Source organism: Pelobates fuscus, chromosome 3 (assembly GCF_036172605.1).
Source record: "Pelobates fuscus isolate aPelFus1 chromosome 3, aPelFus1.pri, whole genome shotgun sequence".
In the NCBI taxonomy this organism is placed as follows: Eukaryota; Metazoa; Chordata; class Amphibia; order Anura; family Pelobatidae; genus Pelobates; species Pelobates fuscus.
In genome coordinates, this window is record NC_086319.1 from 252,357,014 (window position 1) to 252,379,277 (window position 22,264).

Consider the following 22,264-nt stretch of genomic DNA (forward strand, 5'->3'; position numbering starts at 1 on the left):
GATCTTTTTTCATTTTCATATTCCACTATTAATCTAGCTTTCTAAAATCTGATCCCATTTTTCCACAAGCTTGAGTTTTTCTACTCTTAACCCTATAGGAATTAATCTCAAATTAAAGGAATTAATTTAAGTAGTCCTCCAAATATGATATCTCCCACCATTTAAAAAAAAAAAAAATGTATTTTGCCTTTTTTATTCATCTTTCCTGTTTAAGGAAATAAGAATTTTATATTTCTCTTAGGGGCATGGTGATATGAATGCACCCTACTGCAAGCGTGCGCAAGACTTGGTTCTTGTGATGAAAGGTTGAACCCCTTAAGGACACATGATGGAAATATTCCGTCATGATTCCTTTTATTTCTGAAGTTGTGTCCCTAAGGGGTTAAACTTCACTATTTGTCTGCACTAGACTGGAAACATGATATAAAAAAAAACCCTTAACACCTCCCACACTTATAATAACATATATAATCTCATAACGCTGCCACCCCCAAGAAAAATTTATAAATGGGGGATGCCTTCATTCCCCAATCAAGGTGGACTAAAACCCCACAAAATAAGCTCATTTCAATTTACTACTAAATTGGTTTTATCAGCTAACGTCTTTACCTGAACTTAACCCATTAAGGACACCGCTTCAGAAGCTTGTCTTACGCTTAAGGACATAAGCCATTTTTTTATTTTTTGCTGTTTGTGTTCAAATGCCATTTGCATCTCTGCCATTCATTGCACCAACACATATTATATATCGTTTTTAAGTGGGCAAACAGGGCTTTAATTTGATGTCACATATACATAGATATATTCTCATTAATTATAAAAAAAAATGCAATTTTTTTATTTTTATTTTTTTAAGATTGTTTTCACAGTTTTGACAATAACAGCATGTGCATAATATGTCCAGCTTAGAAAAAGTAATTCAAAATAAATGAATTTGTGTCTTGATTTATAGAGTACATAATATGTATAGGATTTCAGCTTGTTTTAAAAGTTACAGGTCACCAAATACAAGGACTAAAATAAAATTTCAATTTGCAACAATTTTAGAAGTTTGTATGTTTGTCTTGTAGGTTTAGTAGCCATTACAGAAAAAAATTGCCACACAAAAGTATATATTTATATTAAGTAGACATCACAGGCTATTTACCTAAGGTTAGTTTGACACTTTTTACGTAGCCATTTCATCACCAATTTCTGCTAAATATTGGAGTAAAATTGTGTTTTTTCTGTATTTCGGCATATACACATATAACAAGGTTTTTGTAATGAGTATTTCGTAAAGCTGGTGTGTGCTATTCCTGCACAGAATATTGTGAACCATATTGTGTTCAGCTACATCTGCTGAGTGTAACGATGCCCCCATTATATGTCTTTGACACTTTTCTGTAAAGCTACAATGCCACATAAGAGACAAGGCTATTTTAGTTTTTTCGTAGATGGATTTGACGGGCCCATGTCTCATTTTAGGGTATTATAGCAGTGTGACTGTTATGCTCAGTTACACTTTCTGAGTAAAACAATATGCCTAATGTATGACCTAGACACTATTTTGTGAAATTACAGTGCTGTAAAAGAGACATGACAAGTTCAGGTTTTTAGGTGTGAATTGTCATGGAGCTTTTGATGCGTCCGTGTCCCACTTTGGAGCACTTGAGCAGGCTACAAATTACAACTACACCATAAAGGCATACCATTTCTTAAAGAAGACATCCCAGGGTATTTCAAAAGGCATATTTTGAACCTTAGCGTGGGATAATTTTTCCGCTAGCTTGTACCAAGTGTAGTGGTAATAAGCATTTTTCTGCCTTTTTGACACACAAAGTGAGTTTGCACAGTATATTTTGCAAATCATATGTGTGCTACGACTGTATAATACTTCATATGTTGCTCAGCTATGTCGGCTGAGTTCAGCAATACCTCCGTATGTACCTTTGCCAGGTATATGTGGACATTGGAGGGGCACATTTGAGACACAGCCATTACAGTTTTTTTCAAACTTTGAATTTTTACAGTGTCCATGTTCCATTTTGGAGTAGTTGAGCTGGTTGGTTATTCAAACGTCTCCACAAACACATACTATTTATTAAAGAATACACCCTGGGGTAATTCAAAAGCATGGGATAATTTTTTTCTCTAGTTTGTTCCAGGTGTAGTGGTAATGAGCATTTTTAAATGTATTTTTTTTTTCACTTTTTTAAACTTTTTAAAACTCGTTTTTAAACTTTTTTTATTAATAATTTTTGGAAACTTTCCTAAACTTTTGTAAAAATTTTTTTTCTACAGATTTAAAATTTTTATAAACTTTTTTTTTTACTGTTAACCCCTAACTAGCAGTTAGCAGAACTAACCGTAAATTCCCCCATTTCCCATAACTCCCACGCACCCCAGCTAGTAAAATATCATTTTAAAATATTTAAATGAATTAATTAAAGAAATTAATTAATTAAAGAAAAAAAAATGGATCACAGTATATTTTGATCACTGTAGTTAGCGATCAACTGGCAGGGAATGGGTTAATTTTTTTATTAGGACTGGGTAAAGGGGAGTGGGATTTTTTAAAACTTTTTTTTTTTTTTAAACTTTTTTTAACGTTAACCCCTTGCTAGCCTAACACCAAATTCCCAATTCCCCATTAACTTCCACCCAAACCAGTTAGCTAAATAGATCATTTTTATACTAAAATTATTTAATAAAACAAAATTAACCCCTGAGGGTTACAAAAAAAAATCAGATCACAGTAAAATGCAGTCCCTGCCAATTGATCACTGTAGTCAGTGATCAATTGGCAGAGAAGGGGTTAATTTTTTTTTAATATATAATGAGTAAGGAGGGGGTGGGATTTGAAACTATCTTTATTTATTTTTTAACAGGGAGAAGATCAGCACTAATCTATCTCCCTGCACTTCACACAGACTACGGAAGAGCAGGGAGGCGGAACGTGAGTCCCTGCAGCACATGTGCTCGCTCTGACAGCCTGGGGTTAACTTTAGTGCATTATGGAGCCGGTCCGTCATCCGGCGTTAACTGCTTCCCTGCCATGATGGACCCGGTCCATCATCCAGCGGTAAGGGGTTAAAGGAATAATTATTATGGACAAAACAATAGTCACAGTTCGTATATAAAAACAGATGACAAATTATTTACACCAACAACAGATAAAAATAAAAAGGAAAATTAACAGAATTTCTACTTATGCATTTAGATTCTAAACGTAACAGTGTCTTCTGCTGTCTATTTCCAGCACGGAAATATGGTGACTTACGCAAAATTAGATCTTTGCCCCTAGTAAGCACTCTTGACATTTGCCCATCATTAGATTCTTACGCCCTGTATTCATCACAGGTTTGCCGGCCTAGAAGTGGTATAGGTGGAGGCAAGGTGTACCTCTAAGTACAACAAGTTATCTCCCCCTTGTGTTTCAGACCAACGTCATCCAAACTTTTGATTGTATTTTCTCTTTTCTGCTTACCACAGAAATTATTATTGCATCTATGAGTTTGTTGTATTTTTTTCAATTCTATACATAAGTCACTTGTGACCCAATACAGCAGACTTCACAATTCCTTCCAAATGGTTTAAGCTTGGTAAGCAATATTTATATTAATTTTTTTTTTTTGGTAGGGTTTGCTTTCCCCATTCTAAATGTGCACAAAATAAGGTGTTATTATTAATATGTGGGTTATTATTAATGATTTTTTTTGTATATGATACTGAAAGAGAATAATCCCCTGACTGCTAATTTTTCACTTAGCATATCAAAATAATCCACTATTCATGAGGGAATGCAGGTATATGGTTAATTAGTCAGTTAGTTTACATTGAAACTAGACAAAGAGGCAACTTGTGTAACACTTCACACCTGGCAGAGGAGCTCTGGTTGAAGTCACAGCTTCAAATGAGAAATGTATTTTGTAAGCCTTCTGGCGTCTATCACATTTCTACACAATCAATTTTAACCTCTCTCCTGTCTCCTGCTGAAATTGAAAATATATCCTCTACCGTGTAGCCAATTCATATATGCACTACACCACTCACATTAATTAGCAATATTCTGTAGCACAACATTGAATTCTGCATCCTTGGCGTGACAAATGGTATCTGTGGTTTGGTAAAACATTTTTTTTCAAACTTTGCATTTCTACCTCTCTGTATATTGGTTAAAACAATTTCAGTAATATTTGAATGTTGTGAAAGTGGTGAGGAACTAACACAATATAGAAATATATATATATATATATATATATATATATATATATATATATATTATAATGTTACAAACTCAACTCAAGTGCAAAACAGTGAAAAAATATATACAAAGAAAAAAACTTCCCTTAACAGAGAAGAATGTGCCCCGAAGACTTCCTTTGGTTTTAAAAAACAGAATACAAAGAAAAATAGGGGAAGTTCTCTTAACCCCTTAAGGACCAAACTTCTGGAATAAAAGGGAATCATGACATGTCACACATGTCATGTGTCCTTAAGGGGTTAAGAAAACAGAATAAAAAACAAGATGGTAAATAACTGTGTATAATTATTATTATTATTATTATTATTATTTTATTATTTATATAGCGCTTGAAAATTCCCTAGCGCTGTGCAATTAATTATGATAATGTTTTCCAACTGGCCACTCACACTTAGTATGCCACATAATGCCTTGTAAGCAGTGGCGTACACACAATCCATTGGGCCCCAGTGCAAAACTGATCCATGGGCCTCTCCCCACCCCCGACATACACATACAGACACACACACACACACACACACACAAGACACACATACATACAGACAGACACATACAGTCCGACACACACATACAAAGACATATACAAACCAACACAGACAGGCACACACACATACAAAGACACATACAGACATAGACACATAAACACGCACACGACATACATACAAACAGACAGGCACACATACAGACACAGTCACACAGACAGGCACACATACAGACAGACACACACATACAAAGACATATACACACATACAAACACACAAACACAAAATGTTTGTCACCCTCCTGTTTCCTACCTTTTAGGTGCAGGAGGGTGACTTTCCCTGGCGTCCAGTGATGGCTCAGGTTGATGGGAGTCAGAGTTCCCACTGTGACTCCCTCCTCTGCTTCCTCCGCGCGGGCTCTGTGTATGCTGGGAGGAGTGACCGGGGGAGTCCCTTCCTCCCAGCAGTGATGTAATCACAGGGGGCCCGGTTGCGCTGTTAAAGCGCCCAGTGGTAACCGGGCCCCCTGAAAATCCATCTCCATCGAGTGACCCTGACAGCATGGGCCACCCGATGAACCCCTTGGACGGCGGCCCCGGCGGTTTGGCCGGCCGGGGCCGCAAAAGATGGCAGCGGATACCCAGTCGCAGGGGTCCGCAGGGCGGCTTGGCCCCCTGGAGTATGTACGCCACTGCTTCTAAGTAATTCCCAGTGAATTGGTGTGTCTTCAGATGTCTAGAGTTAATGTTCACTATTAACAATGAAGGCTCATGATTTCAGAGAAAGAAAAAAATATAATGCAAATGAAATTATGTGAATTTAAAACAATGTATTCACTTACATCCAAGGTTAAAAACAGCAGATATAATTAAGTCACCACAGGTTGCCCTACTGGTTTTGTCCTTTTAGGGCCTTTGTCAGGGACCATTGATTTTTGAAAAAGCATAAAAAGAAAATACAAATCCCCCCTCTCCCCTTCAGCGGTGGTATGGTGCAGTTATATTGTATGATAATTTGGGGAATTATTTGTTTCCTATTTAACACAAGATTTAAACATATACGGTAATATTTATTATGTTTTCAAGGGATTTGGAACCCCCTCATACCCTTACCATCCCTTCTCCACTCCCTTATTCATAAGGAACAGATATATAAGATCGATTATTTCAATAACTGCATGAACAATTCTAGTATCCGAATGAAACACACTGTGGAATGTAAACCATTCCGTTTCGCTAGATGGAACGGCAGATGGAGCACACAGAGGTATTACATCATCGCACCTAGAACTAAGTGATCGGCAACAGAAGATTTTATTCAGCTGAAGAAAGAATGCTCTAATAGAAGAGGGCTAAACAGAAGTTTGAAAGGACCCCGAATCCTTGGCATTTAAAATTCTAGCTTCATATGTTTTTCTAAAAACATGTGTTTCCTATAGAATTAGGTTACTGATATGTATATGTTTAATCTTCCTTAAACTTGATATACCTACCTAGGCATATCCTACAGTACGCTGGACTATAACCACTGGGCCATTAGTACACTGGCCCAGTTCCCCGGAAATGGGGCAAAATGTTTAGCAATGCCCTCTTACCTAGGTTCCAGCCAGTCTCTAAGGCTCCTTTCAGCGCTGTTGACATGTGAAGTAAACTTTACTCACAAGTTGGAGTAGACTTGGAATTAATTATAAAATTAATAACTAAAAATAATAACTTAAAAACAGTCCACACGCCTTGCTTTTGGCAATTCAATAATATTTATTGAGAGGCTAATCAAACAAATAAACAATACATATACCGGTTCATTTGAAATAGGCAAATAAATGTTACTACCAAAACTAGTCATTGATTAAATGGAGAGTAAACTAAATTAACATAGTGAAACAGGCATAAACTTGTGATACAGTTACCACTCCTTTGATCATCTGCTGATAGTAAGATAAGAGAGCTTGTGGTATTCACAGGGCTTTCATATGGATGCCCATGATAGCCCTTCTTTCTTTTGGACACCCCCCCTCAGTCAATCCCTTAGAACAAGGGTCCCCAACTGTCCCTCAGACACTTCTGGGGTCCAGACTATAGTTTGTTTCAGTATGTATAGGAATTAGTTCAAATTTGTTTCAGACACATAGACCTATACACAGAGGCGGCTCTAGACTTTTGGAGGCCTTAGGCGAAAATCAAATAAGAGGCCCCCCCCCCCCCCCCCCCCCCTCCCCACGCGCGCTAAAACTAAAAATAATAAGCAGGCGATATTAAAATTAACTGTATAAATTGCATATTTTAAGGCAAACATTAATAAACCTCATAATCTCACTATTCACAAACTTATTTTTGTTATTAAATTATTCTACAAAATACCTATACACAAACATTGGGTATATATAAAAGGTTTGTGGCTGACTACTTAGTTATTCTTGTTGATGTCTCCTAAAACTGAAATAAAGTTGTCAACAGATTATTAAAAGAACACTACAGTATCAGGAACACAAATGTGTTTTCCTGACCCTACTGTGTTGAACTATTTAGCCCTCCCCCTCCCCCCCCAATGTAGTAAAAACTTACCTAATTTCTAGAGCTGCACAAGTCCGCCAGCGCCGGATCCGCCCAATTGGCTAACATAATCTAAACTGATGATCTCAGTCAATCACAATGCTTTCCCATTGGATTGGCTAAGATCTTCAATTTTGATGTCAGCCAAGGAGTCAAGTCAGGGGCGACTGCCATGGTTAAATATCATCTCCTAATAGAGCATGCAGGTGTTGAACGTCAGTGCAGCACTAACCCAGAAAGTACCTGTACTGGCAGACTAAGGAGTAGTCATTGGAGGTGCTCCTCGGTTGTAATGTAAACACTGCCATTTCTCTGAAAAGGCAGTGTTTACATGAAAATGCCTGCAGGGATAAAGGGACCTTTCCTTTATTTTCCATGAGCTCTCTTTCCCTTCCCATTTAATTTATTTTCCATGTGCTCTTTCCCTTCCCATTTAATTTATCTTCCATGTGCTCTTTCCCTTCTCCTGTCATTTATTTTCCATGGTCTCTTTCCCTTCTCCTTTTTTATTTTCCATGGTCTCTTTCCCTTCTCCTTTAATTTATTTTCCATGTGCTCTTTCCCTTCTCCTTTAATTTATTTTCCATGTGCTCTTTCCCTTCCCCTTTAATTTATTTTCCATGTGCTCTTTCCCTTCCCCTTTAATTTATTTTCCATGTGCTCTTTCCCCTCCCCTTTAATTTATTTTCCTTTGCTCTCCTTCTTCCCTTCCCCTTTAATTTATTTTCCTTTGCTCTCCTTCTTCCCTTCCCCTTTAATTTATTTTCCATGTGCTCTTTCCCTTCCCATTTAATTTATCTTCCATGTGCTCTTTCCCTTCTCCTGTCATTTATTTTCCATGGTCTCTTTCCCTTCTCCTTTTTTATTTTCCATGTGCTCTTTCCCTTCCCCTTTAATTTATTTTCCATGTGCTCTTTCCCTTCCCCTTTAATTTATTTTCCATGTGCTCTTTCCCCTCCCCTTTAATTTATTTTCCTTTGCTCTCCTTCTTCCCTTCCCCTTTAATTTATTTTCCTTTGCTCTCCTTCTTTCCTTCCCCTTTAATTTATTTTCCTTTGCTCTCCTTCTTCCCTTCCCCTTTAATTTATTTTCCATGTGCTCTTTCCCTTCTCCTTTAATTTATTTTCCATGTGCTCTTTCCCTTCTCCTTTAATTTATTTTCCATGTGCTCTTTCCCTTCTCCTTTAATTTATTTTCCATGTGCTCTTTCCCTTCCCCTTTAATTTATTTTCCATGTGCTCTTTCCCTTCTCCTTTAATTTATTTTCCTTTGCTCTCCTTCTTCCCTTCTCCTTTAATATATTTTCCTTTGCTCTCCTTCTTCCCTTCTCCTTTAATTTATTTTCCTTTGCTCTCCTTCTTCCCTTCTCCTTTAATTTATTTTCCTTTGCTCTCCTTCTTCCCTTCTCCTTTAATTTATTTTCCTTTGCTCTCCTTCTTCCCTTCTCCTTTAATATATTTTCCTTTGCTCTCCTTCTTCCCTTCTCCTTTAATTTATTTTCCTTTGCTCTCCTTCTTCCCTTCTCCTTTAATTTATTTTCCTTTGCTCTCCTTCTTCCCTTCTCCTTTAATATATTTTCCTTTGCTCTCCTTCTTCCCTTCTCCTTTAATTTATTTTCCTTTGCTCTCCTTCTTCCCTTCCCCTTTAATTTATTTTCCTTTGCTCTCCTTCTTCCCTTCCCCTTTAATTTATTTTCCTTTGCTCTCCTTCTTCCCTTCCCCTTTAATTTATTTTCCTTTGCTCTCCTTCTTCCCTTCCCCTTTAATATATTTTCCTTTGCTCTCCTTCTTCCCTTCTCCTTTAATTTATTTTCCTTTGCTCTCCTTCTTCCCTTCTCCTTTAATTTATTTTCCTTTGCTCTCCTTCTTCCCTTCTCCTTTAATATATTTTCCTTTGCTCTCCTTCTTCCCTTCTCCTTTAATTTATTTTCCTTTGCTCTCCTTCTTCCCTTCTCCTTTAATTTATTTTCCTTTGCTCTCCTTCTTCCCTTCTCCTTTAATTTATTTTCCTTTGCTCTCCTTCTTCCCTTCTCCTTTAATTTATTTTCCTTTGCTCTCCTTCTTCCCTTCTCCTTTAATTTATTTTCCTTTGCTCTCCTTCTTCCCTTCTCCTTTAATTTATTTTCCTTTGCTCTCCTTCTTCCCTTCTCCTTTAATATATTTTCCTTTGCTCTCCTTCTTCCCTTCTCCTTTAATTTATTTTCCTTTGCTCTCCTTCTTCCCTTCTCCTTTAATTTATTTTCCTTTGCTCTCCTTCTTCCCTTCTCCTTTAATTTATTTTCCTTTGCTCTCCTTCTTCCCTTCTCCTTTAATTTATTTTCCTTTGCTCTCCTTCTTCCCTTCTCCTTTAATTTATTTTCCTTTGCTCTCCTTCTTCCCTTCTCCTTTAATTTATTTTCCTTTGCTCTCCTTCTTCCCTTCTCCTTTAATTTAGTTTTCTTTGCTCTCCTTACCTTTTCCTCTGCTCTCCTGAGTCCTTCCGTTCAGTTATCTCCGTTTTCTCTCTTCTCCTCTGCTCCTCTGCTCGGGGGATGCAGGGAGGGGTTACGTTGTGACGTTGTGACGTCATCACCATCGGCATCGCAGATTGGCCGATTACCAGCTAGTGTGCAGGAGGAGGGGAGGGGACTCACTCCTGCACAGGAAACCCATGTGAGAGGGTTTCATCTTCTAATATCGCCGGCGCCGCGGCAATCTTGATGCGGCCGCCGGCCGACATTAAAGTATTTCAATAATATTTATTTTATTTTTTTCTGGGAAAGAACGCCCTGCAGCAACTCTCTAATTAGGCGGTTTAGGCGGCCGCGAGGCCCCATCTAGCGCGAGGCCTTATGCGGCCGCCTAAACCGCCTAATTAGAGAGCCGACTCTGCCTATACAGACACACAGAAACATACTAACCTACATACACACACACACATAAGGACATACATACTGACACACACAGACACTGACAGACATACATACACAAATACTGACATACATACTGAAATTCATACACATACACAGACATACATACTGAAATACATATACATACATACACACAGACAGACAGACACAGACAGAGACATACATACAGATACATATGTACACGGGGGAAAGGGATTGCACTGGAAGGGAATGGAGGAGTAGTTTATCAACAACACAACTGGTTTTGCCTGGTGAAAGGACACGTGGTTCACAGAGGACTCCATTATTGCCTAAGGGTAGAATGGAATGTAAATTCCTGTATAGAACACAACACTTTATTGGCATACAGTTTGGCTGTTATTCAGTCCCCCCACTTATTACAGCATGCTTCTAAAATAGCTGCAGAAGACTATCCACTTGTCATTCATTGGCTCAGAGCACCAGCTAAGCACTCTCAGCTAATTAATAGCACACTGTGCATGAAAATGTGCTCAGAAGTGACATGTCTGAAACTCTTGGAGTGACCGCTACTGCAGGTGGCATTAGGCCGCAATCAGGGCCGGACTGGCAAACCGGGAGTTGTCAGGATCGGGACAGGGATCCAACACGCAGAGTACAAACAGTAGCCAGATACGTATACCGGACCTTAGAATGGCCGGACTAACGTAAGTAGTACAGTATAGAATGGTCAAAGACAAGCCGAGGTCGAGGGTAACAGAAGACAGGTAAGCGAGAGACAAGCCGAATCAAGGGTAACAGAGATAAGCAGAGTAAGGTAAACAAGCCGGGTCAAAACCAAAAGGGATAATAGAATACACAAGCACTGAGTGACTAGAACAAGCTAGAACCACGACAGGGCAATGAGCTAATGAAAGAAGCTCTGTTAAATACCCTGTTCAGAGCAGTAACCACGCCTCCGAGGCGTCCTGATTGGTCCTGCAGCCATTGACTGACAGGTCGTTCCGGGGGAGTGTCCTGATGACTACTTCCTGCCTAGATGCTGTAAAAGGCAGTCACTCCCTCGCGGCCGGCCTAGCATGACCGGATAGACCGCGGGGAAGGGAGCCATCAGACCGTCTGGATGGAGGAACAGCTAAGTCTCTACCTCTTTCGGAGGTAGAGACCACAGGTACCCTGACAGGAGTATCCCTTGTGGGCAGTAGCACATGGGGCCGGAGCAGTGCAGAAGATCAAATTTTATATTCATTAATTTTTCTCCACCTCAGACTTTGCCTTGGGGCGCTGGTGTGCTAGCTTAGGTGGCCGCACTGAGGCTTCCAGTAGCCTTTAGACCGACAAAGGGAGATGCAGCAGAAGTCGCTCTTACAAATGCCCCTTTGCCGTTTACAGCACCGGATGGCCAGAAAAAGGTGCACTTTTTGTTGGAGCCAACCAGTGCACTCAAGCTGTGCTCCCCAGCCTCAGCCATCTGACAGAAAAGAAAACCTCATACATAAAGAAACTTCACGCTGCCTTCAGAGTCCCCACTGCCAGTAACTGGTACTTGTAGGCTTGCCCAGCAGCCCATGATGGTGATTGTGTGTGTGCTTACCAGTGAGCTTGTCTGTAGTGAGCTATTGTGTGTGTGTGTGTCAGTAAACTTGTGTTGGCCGTAAAGCTTGTATGTGTGTCAGTGAGCTTGTCTGTAGTGAGCTACTGTGTGTGTCTGTAGTAAGCTTGTGTGTGTCAGTGAACTTGTCTGTAGTTGATGGGGGGAGTGGGGAAGCTGTCTGCAGTAAGTCTCTATTCTGAAAACTATTAGATTAGGCTGTCAAGATTCTTGTGCCTATAGTGTCCCTTTAATTTTAATTGATTGGATACTAGACAGACAATACATACCGATTGAAAAAGCCCTTATGAAGGGTGAAACGCGTCTCGAATGATTTAAATGCAACAAGAGAAAATTCTAGCTCATGAGTGCTGTCCAAACGTGGACAAAATTGATATTGTAAATGTGTAAGTGTATCTTTCACAATAGCAATATTCCAAGAGAGAGGTTTGTTTGATTTACATGACATGCCCTGGCTGTGCCTGGACAGCCAGGTATGACATGTACATTAAAAAACTTAAAGCTGCAGAGAATGTTAAAATAAAACCACAGCCCATTGCTAATTTTTAGTTGTCTGTTATATATAAATCTATATAGTTAGAGTGCCACTTTAAATAAGAGCACAGACAGGCATGGTAGAAAAATAGAGCAATTTATGGCCTGAGGATAAAATGAATGGCCATTTTTTATGCATGAGACGTCTGTGTGTCTTGTGTGTATGGTCCTGTTAATGAGTAGCACACAATCTATGGATTTGATAAATAAAGGCTTCTGGAGTTCTGGGTTATGATATCATATATTCGAGCCTCCTCCGCCAGTATGACCTTATAGATCTCTGAATGCCCAGTTGATGCTCGTCCATAGGGGCACTTGAGACCGTGCCCCATCAGTTTTTATGTGGGTGGGGGGATATGCAGTAGTTTAGAAACACTACGATTCTTTTTAAGGAGGAGGTTAGATAATTTGGAAAAAAAAGTATCTACTACATGGCAATGTTACATTTCAGAGTTAAAACCAAAGAGAGCTAGAGACTTGGAGAGTGCTACAGAGCTCGAGTTAGAGTTGGAGCATTATACAGAGACATTCTAGGGTGTGGGTATCATTGTATTGCATCTCTGTGTCATCCATATCAGTATCCCTGGTTATGTGGGATAGTTATAGGTATATGCATATTTTGCTAGCTCTGTGTGTAGTGTCTATGTATTTTACTCAGCCCTGCCTGTTGTCTGACTATCTTTCTATTGAATGGAGGCTACCTTTTGAGGATAAGCATAAAGATGCTACAGGTCAGAAGATGGCTATAGAGTTAAAGGGTGGAGTCAAATCCTGAGGTTAGAGTCTACCTGCCCACCATCTTAAAACTTCTCCACTGTGTGTGTGCCTAAGAGACAGAGATACTGTATCCCTGGACTCCATTGTCATTGACAGCCAAAGTGTTTTTATGAATGTGATGTCCCAATTCAGCCAGCAGCCATTTGTAAACACCTCATAATCTGGCAGCCTCTTTATGCCCAGATACTGCAGTGCACTGGAGAATTTCCTCTGAAACGGCCCAGGGGCCTTGATAAAATTGTTATTGTAGGCCACCAGCTAATGTAAAAATATGTTGACAAAACTCATGACATCCCAGAGACCACCCTCTCCTTGGCACATTCATTCATATAAAATATCAGATTTATCAGTGTCCGTTTAATCCATCATGGTTTGCTGTGATTAGTAAACTGCCCTCAACACTCTGTTAATCACCATTGTCTAGGTCAGGGGTAGGCAACCTTTTAGTAGTACTGTGCCAAATGGAGATTTTAAAGTCCATTGGCATGCCGGTACTATTTTTGTTAAATTGAGTGTGTATCTTGCCGTATTCTGCTTGTGTTATTTGTGGGTGCTGCAGTTGCTTTGTAGCATTGCATTTGTGCCTATGTGGGCTGTTACATTGTATAGAATTTGTTCATGAGTAGTTTGTGGTGTTGTGTATGGTTGTGTATGATACCTATGAATGTGGGCTGTGTATAGGGGCTGTTTGTGGAATTGTGTGTGGATGACATGTCACATTGTGTGTTTGGTTTGGCTATATGTGTGTTTGTGTGGGGACTATTCGTATAAGCTGGAGGCTCTTTCTGCAGCTTTGTGTTTATCTAGCGGTGTGGGTGACTTCCCAGGGGTCCAATAAGGACCGGGCTAGCAAGATACAGGTCAAGGGCAAGAGCTGCCATAACTGCTGCGGGTTGCCCTACTCTAGTGCTGAGTTTTGTTCACCAGTGCTGGGCTATAGTGATCTGAGATCACTTCCTTTTTTTTGAATTACTATGCTGCACTAGGAGCTCTCTTTCTGTTTTTGTCTCCTTAATAGGTGTCAGAGTGGTTTCCATGTTTGCAAGTATACCTACAGATTGTGCTTTGTTTCACCACAACCACTGTTTGTTTTTCAATTATTTTTAATATTTCCACTCTGTAAACACCTCATTTTACAGGGTTACTTTTACTCTCTATAAGAGGTCCATAGTGAATATGATTTTTGTTGTTGCGAACCATCACTACTGTAAGTTATTTTATGTTCAAATCGTTTTACCAGGATTTGTTTTTGTTGGTTGCTGTATGTACTAAGATCCTTCTCTCATTTGCGCCATCCTATTTATAATCGTTTTTTCTCTCGACAATTTTACAGTTTTAACAACTTTAAAAAAAATGTTCACAACTCACAAATACATGTTGGGATAAGCACCCATAATATTAAAATCCTGGGAAGTATTTCCCTTTAAAAATATATATATTCAAAAATAAGAAAGGGTGTGAGGTAGCATGACATTGTGCTTGTGTGGTATCATATTCGACTATTTGTTTGTTGTTACTTTCTAGGCCAAAAATAGCCTAACCCCAGTGTGATCATAGAAGGCACACATTTTCTCATCAATTTATCTTAATAAGCTAAGAATGGGTACCATAAAAGAAATGCTGTAAAACAAATTGCTGTTAATGAAAGAACAAAAGGCTGTTTGTAGCATATTCATACATTTGTAAATATTGTTTAGTTTATAAAGTGTCGAATTATAGGAAAAATGAGTTTCAGATGGCTGATTCACGATAAGATATAACATTCTATGATATTTGTTTATATTTAAACATACAACTCAAAGTTTTTGACTGAGTCACTATTCCTAATTCTATTCCTAATTCTGGTCTCTGTTCCATCAGGCTTGGGCTAAGGAGACTGGAAAATTTCAGGAGGGAGTGGATGAACCTGACCCAGCCAAGTGGAAAGCAAACCTTCGTTGTGCCCTGAACAAGAGTAGAGAATTTAAACTGCTGTATGATGGTACTAAGGAAACCCCCATGCAGCCCTTTAAGATTTATCAGCTATGCGACCTTCCAGGACAGGTTGAAGGTGAGTTCATGCGTGTATTCACAGTCAGTCCTCTATCATTTCTGGAAATATAATTTCTAATGCATCATGGGATGTATACTTTTCGGAGAACTGCTAAAATATACTGCTATTCATATCAAAATAGCTTGCTATACTCATACCAAGTACATCAGCCAGGTCAGCTATCGGAGACCCAGAAGTTCGTCGGACCCAATCACTGAAGCTTGGTCCCTCCCTGATGCCACTCTGTCTGGGGACTTAATCACATTATCTCCAGCTAACTCCCTGCTGTGCCTCAGAGCCCTAAAGACACAGCTTAGAAAATATCTGCCAAAACCCCATTTCCCTGGACCGTACCCCCACACAATATGTATCCCTGTAAAGCTCATCACCGAGCGCCCTTGCTTTCCAAATAGCGCCATGATAAGAGAATCCGTACCCAAGATACAGCATGTTAAACATTTAATGCGGCTATTCTTCAATCCGGCGCCGATTTCCAGGAATGCGGCCGCTTTGTTCAGATCTCCAAAAGGGGGTTCCCCTCTGGGCAGAGGAGTGCTTTCAAGCCCCAAGTATCTTTCGATACCTCCCTGACCTTCACTCCAAACAGTGCTCTTTGAAAGTTAGGAGGCTATCTGCTAAACGGCTGCAAGATGCAGCCGAAGCACAGTTCAGAATGTCATTCTTTTGAATAAAATTCCGAACTGAAAATAGTACAGAATTTCAACCGAACACTAATGAACAAACTACAGATATTCGGTTTGTAAGAAAATTGGTAAATTCACTGGTGCCCTAGTTAAATGACAGATCATTCAGTCATGGCGAATGGGGGCATCGCAAAAACATGGAGGAGGGTGAATATTGTGGAAAAAAGTTATTTGACACAGGAAATGGAGCTGACTTAAGTTTCTCCTTTGGTCAAAAAAAGTTAAGTGCATGAAAAATACATAGGGCAAAGTAGTCCCTACTGCATCTTATGTTTTAAAGAAAACTAGATCAGGTATGAAGAAAAGGAGTGTTTTTCAGTGGATTCTGAACGAGAAAGAGTTTGGCATGACACTGCCGCTTTGAATACATAATTTAGCTGGACTGTTAATGTGTGTGTTTTTTGTAATTCTTTTTTACATAATCTACACTGGAATGTGAGGACTTTGAGGAGGAAGTGGCATTCAATCCTTTCTCTCCATTTTTTCAATTTATATTCAAGGGAGTATTGGGTGATGATAACATTAACTCTTAAAGTGAATTGTCTGATTTGAGATAGAATACAGATAAAAATAATTTTTAGTTCAGGAAGCTAAACACGGTTATTCACGAAAGTGAGAATTGTCTGGAATTCAAAGTAAAATTCAAACTTGAGGCCAAAATTCTCAGTCTCCTTCCAGTTCAGCTGTTTTGGCCTTAAATTTTGAAATTATCTTTGAAATTTGTACTTTCATGAATAACCCTTTCTAAATATTTATACATTGTAAACATTTTAATGGCTAGGTCTCCTCTTTCCTCACTAGCTCATTTATTTATTATCTTGAACCTATTGAACACGAGAAATGTATTTATTTTTTAACTAAAAATTTTACTAGTAGGGGAATGACAGAATTGTGTCCATTACAGTCCATTACTGTTCGCTCTAGAACATACATGCTAGAATGATGCTTTGGTTTTTTTCTGCATGTAATGACTAGCAGAGATCCGAATTTGCTAAATATTATGCCCTTTTATTTATTTTTTTTAAATTGGTGTCCTTTGTTTCTGATATTTTGCTCTAACGATGCAATGCTTTCTCTCTGTCTCCACAGAGCCACCTGTGGATGAAAATGGTTGTGAGGAAGAGGATGAGGTGAGGCTCATAACACTATCGAAGTGTTCACATTTTCATCCATTCTTTTAAAGTTTTCCTCTCTTCTACTTTAGATGAAAAACCCTCTGTTTCTCTGAGCTATTTCCTGTCACCAGGTAACAATGTATTTCTTTTTAACTACAGATTGATCACATGTTCCCATTGCTTGACATCAGTGATGAGTCTAAGAATATTCCTGTTTCAGTGCCTGCAATTCATTGGAGACAAAGTAAGACCTTTATCTAGTTTATAGTCTGTAAGCTCCTTTGAGCAGGGCCCTCTTCAACCTATTGTTCCTGTAAGTTTTTGTAATTGTCTCATTTTTTGTTAAATCTCCCCCTTTGATAATATTGTAAAGCGCTACGGAATATGCTGGCGCTATATAAATACCAGTAGTAATAATATAATTTGGAGGAACTCTGTGTCCTCCAAAATATTAAAATTGTATTTTATACTTGATTTAAATGTCCACAATGATTTTTTTAAAATGTGTGTTTGTTGATTAATTATTCTGTCATTGTATTAATTGTGTAATTCTAAATTGACTACCAAATATTATTTTTTATTTTGTAAACTAAACTCCGCAGAGCACCAAGCTTGGGGAGCCCTTGTCAAAAACATAGAAAACGTAACGTTTGAAATGCTGCATCTTCTCGTGAACAAATCTCTTGACTTCTCTTGTTTACCTGTTTAGAAGACAGGGTATCAAACTAACAAAGCTGTTTATTAAGTAAACCGCAATTTAATTTGTAAATTGTAAAGATTTATTGGCCAAGTCTGAACAATTCTCCAACTGAGGTATACCCAAAACTTTGCTTGTTTTGTATAAATTTGGAGATTTGAAAAAGGAATTGCACATTTTGAAGCAACGGTTGAAGAGTCATTTTCACGGTTGTTCAATTTTTAGGGTTATTCATTAAAGTGAGAAGCATGAAGAATTCAAAGTGATTTTCAAGATGGCTGACTTGGAAATATTCTCGAAGTCATCCATGCTTCCCGTGCGTGTCTGTGTTCGTGTTGGACACGTTTGACTATCATTACATAGAGAATTTCAATTTGTGTAACTGACAGTATTATACTTGCAGATCACTTGCAGCATCATCCTGTTGTTGATCCATATATCTGGCCCAAATCAGAACCTGGATTCATCCGCTCTTGTGGAAGCAATGCATTTCATGGACGTCAGGAGCTCATACAACACAACCAGACCCCCCCAGCTCCTGCTGTGACGCCATCAGTGCCAGGGACATACGCAGGAGTGGAGCTTTCCCCCCAGCCTCCATTGGCTCCACAGACAGGAGTAATCCCTATGCCAGATTTGGTTCCTCCACCATCAAATGCAGTGCTACCCATACAAGGGGTGATTACTGCACCAATTGATCAAGGGATTCCAGAAATGCTTGTCAGCCCCCAGATGCTTCCATGTGAGTATTCTAGGTGGGATCACTGTTATTTTGCTTTGTTTGTGTCCTAAAATTGCCAAGTATTCTGCAATAGCTGTTACTCCCTAACATAAATTCCAAAGTATCAAATTAACATATGAAGGGTTATTCACTAAACTCTGAATTTCACAAATTCATTCATAATGGCAAAACTATATAACATTAGCTGATCAGGAAAAATTATCTGATTCCGCCATAGTCAGTTTGGATATTTTTTTTTTTTTTTTGTCAGTCTTTCTTTTATTGAGGCACAGCGTAACATAACAGAATAAAGAAAATGGGTTATAGCGGTAGTTGGAGTGTGACAATTTCAAACCGTATATTGCTTGTTTGCCGTCTATAGCAAGTGGTGACTGTGTGCAAAGTGATAATGACTAGGATGACACTATGCAACTGAATCCTAAGAATCCTAGTATTGGTGCCTAGGTTTAAGTATGGTAAATTAAGAAAGCTGAGTGGGTCAGGGAAGTTCCGTACTGTTAAACAGTTTATGGAAAGACCGATTGATCAAATATTCCTCTGGTCATGTGAGGTGTACATTAGTTATGTATGTGGTGTTACAATCTAGCCTGCCCTGTCACTATAGAAATAGCCAACACTTCATAAACATATATCATCCTAACATTCAGTAAGCTTGCACTGTTTGCTACGTTATAGCAGATCATAGTATTAGGCTGGTCAAAGGGGCTTGCAAAGCCAAAAGACGAGAGAACTGTGGTTTTTGCAAGCTATTTTTAGATATCCTCCCCTAATGAAAAAAATGCATATATAAATGCATGCTTTTTTTTATTTGGGGCATATCTACTGAACAGTCATATTTATTATTTCTGTCCTTTACGTCGAATGGTAAAATAGGAGTACAGGGATTACCTAGCAATACAGCATGTACATGTTTCCAACTATTTTTTCCTTGCTATCCTGACTCCCGTAATTGTTGAGGCTTGAGTAGAGAGACGGGGACAGGAGTGGAGCATTAGGACAGGCCTCATCATGTTTTGCTTTGGACCCAAGGCCCCCATGTGTTTTTAGACGCTAACAAAACACCTGATGACTTCTATTTGATAATTCCAGCATTTTAAAAAACAACAAAAATGCAGATATTACCCCTTTAATATAAAAGTCCTGTGTTTACATCTACGGTGAATGTTGTGATGTCAGACATAATTGTTTGTAAAATATGAAAGTATAAGTTCTGAACTTAGTATCCGTGGAAATAATCCGAGTTAAATAACTCTTTCTGTATTATCTAAATTGGAATGTATGTGTGTGCATATATATATATATATATATATGTATATAAGATTTTCACAGGTTTACACACAACTGCTCCTTATAATTCACATGAGCTTGTTAATTTGTAATACAAGTCATCTCATTAGTATGGTCTTCTCAGCATTTAAACCACATCTACTGTGTCTAGCAATTCACACTGATATAAAATAATGCATCATTTTATGATGATGTATACACAGTTAACCTAATTGAGCCGTGGTATATGTTGAGAAAGTAGTGGGTTAGACAATGTCATAAGGTAGGCGAAGGATGGATTTTAAATGCCAAGGTGACAGTGAACAACATTGGAACACCGTCTGGCAAGGTGGGCTAGGAAAAGGTTGTCTGGGTAGAAGGCAGCTTGCTAGGAAAGCTGGAAATTAACTAGTTGGAAGAAAGGCTGGCTGAGATAAAATGCAGCTAGTATAGAGGGAGGAATGTTAAGGTGGCTAGTTAGGTGCTAACTGGGTTGGAGATTAACAAATGTAATTAGTTGGAAAGTAGGTTGGTGGTTGGTTGGTTGGTTGGGATGGAATGTAGCTAGTTAGGAAATTATGAGTTAGTTGGCTAGTTGGGAGGAAGTCCAACATTTTAGGAGGGATGCTAGTAGAAAGGATATCTTGGAGGGAGGATGGCTGTCTGACTGGGTGGATGTGGCTAGTTAGGAGATACAATTACTAGCTCAGAGCGAAGAAAATTGGGTGGTTTGGAGGGGATATGTGGTTAGCTAGAAGAGATGGAATGTAGCAAGGAAGGAAATTGGTCAGATGAATAACTAGGAGAGAGAGGTACCAAGCAATCTTAAAGGACAACTATGTATCCTCAAAACCTCAGATAGTTTGCCTTGTGTATTCAAAGCACATAGAAGGTACATGAATAAACCAACTCTGTTCTATGATCCCATTAGATTACCTGTGTGTAGGATAGGTGTACTGAGCTAAGGTACAAATAGACTATGGTCCAATTTAGACCTGTCCCACTGAAAGATGAGGTTACTAGAGAATACTACATCAAACTTAACGGAAATAGTGATTTACTTATCTGTTTAAATGTCTGGATTAACAGTTCATTAAGCTAATATTCACAGATACAAGAGTCAGTCTTGTTGACCTTATCTTTTATTCCTTTCTGCAGTGACTGACTTGGAAATAAAGTTTTTATATAGAGGAAAGCAAGCTGGGTCTTTGGTGGTCAGTAACCCTCACGGATGCCGTCTGTTCTACAGTTACATAGAACCTACCCCAGAGCAAGTAGAGCTTTTTGGTCCAACTACTCTTGAACAAGTTCGCTTTCCAGGAACCGAAGGAATTGGTAATGAGAAACAGAAGTTCTACACCAACCATTTGCTTGATGTTATGGATCGTGGGCTTATCTTGTCACTACAAGGGCAGGATATATATGCCATCCGTTTGTGCCAATGCAAGGTCTTCTGGTCTGGACCCTGTGCGAACAACATTCATGGCCCAAACCCAATTGAGAGAGAAAAAAGAGTCAAACTATTCAGTCTGGAGACTTTTCTGAACGGTAAGATTAGAATTCTATAGTAAAGTGTGAGATGTGTGTTCTAAAGATTAAACTTTTAAATTATTTCACAATACTACACAGCAGAAATATGTCTGATGGACTGGCATTTAACAGAACCATGGTCAAATAAATGATATGTTCAATATGTATATTGTTGTTATTCCCCAACAAACCAGTACTCTAGGTCTCGAAAACAAAACTTTTTATGTCCTGAAGAAAGTTCAGAACCTGAACTGAAACGTTGACAACTATGCATTGATAAAATAATAAGGAAGACATTTTGTTTCCAAGACCTAGAGTGCTGGCTGGTTGGGAAATAATGATATTATATATTATAAGAATTATCGGGTTTGCCAGATGTACAGTTGCAAAAAGCCATACAAGAGGTGGGAGAAATCCATTTGAAATCAATGCCTTATAACAATTTGCTGCTTAATGCTTTTAATCCATCAGAAAATAGATGAATTTCAAATCTGATCAGTGACCAAAAACTCTATAGATGCGTTCGTGGTAATCTGCTCTAAGTTGAGAATCTTCCTTAGTCCTGTTCTCTCACCTGAATCTTATGTGTATTTTCAAATTTATATCTAAATATTTTTTTAAACTGAAACTATACTGTGTCTGTAATAGTGGCACTCATTGTTTAGAATTTCAAATAATTTTCATTTCGGTGGACAGAAAGACAATTAAGAAATGCAAGTACATATTGATCGTTATTTGGTTGTTTAACAGGAAGTATAAACCTTTACTTTTACATTGAAATATGGCTTATTTTTAGTAGAGCTACACTGATACAAAGAAAGTTTGAAATGTTAAATAATGGTTGTATATACTTACAAACTGCATTAAGGGGGGGAGGGGGAGGAATTGTTTTTATCCATTCTTCCAATAGCTTTTAGGATATTGTCTAATATTCTGTTTTTTCCAGTGAGCTGCCACTGCTAGCCAGTGTTTGTTTAGTTTAGTTTTTTTTCTTTAAATCTTCTCCAACGTAGAAGAGTGGTGGGTAGGTGTGAGGAGTGACGGAAGCAAATCACTTCTCACGATAATTTAGAAAGCTGTAGGTCACTGGGATACAAAATTATGTCATA

The 22,264-nt window shown here is 38.6% G+C and overlaps 1 protein-coding gene across 1 annotated transcript in view; it reads left to right on the plus strand.

Moving 5' to 3' along the window:
* IRF5 (interferon regulatory factor 5) overlaps positions 1-22,264 on the plus strand; it is a 72,722-nt gene that overhangs the window by 45,808 nt on the left and 4,650 nt on the right. Inside the window, exons 3-7 of the mRNA XM_063448344.1 lie at positions 14,930-15,119; positions 16,895-16,935; positions 17,080-17,164; positions 18,021-18,359; positions 20,784-21,173. Coding sequence (XP_063304414.1) covers positions 14,930-15,119; positions 16,895-16,935; positions 17,080-17,164; positions 18,021-18,359; positions 20,784-21,173 — 1,045 coding nt within the window. The remainder of the gene's footprint in view (positions 1-14,929; positions 15,120-16,894; positions 16,936-17,079; positions 17,165-18,020; positions 18,360-20,783; positions 21,174-22,264) is intronic.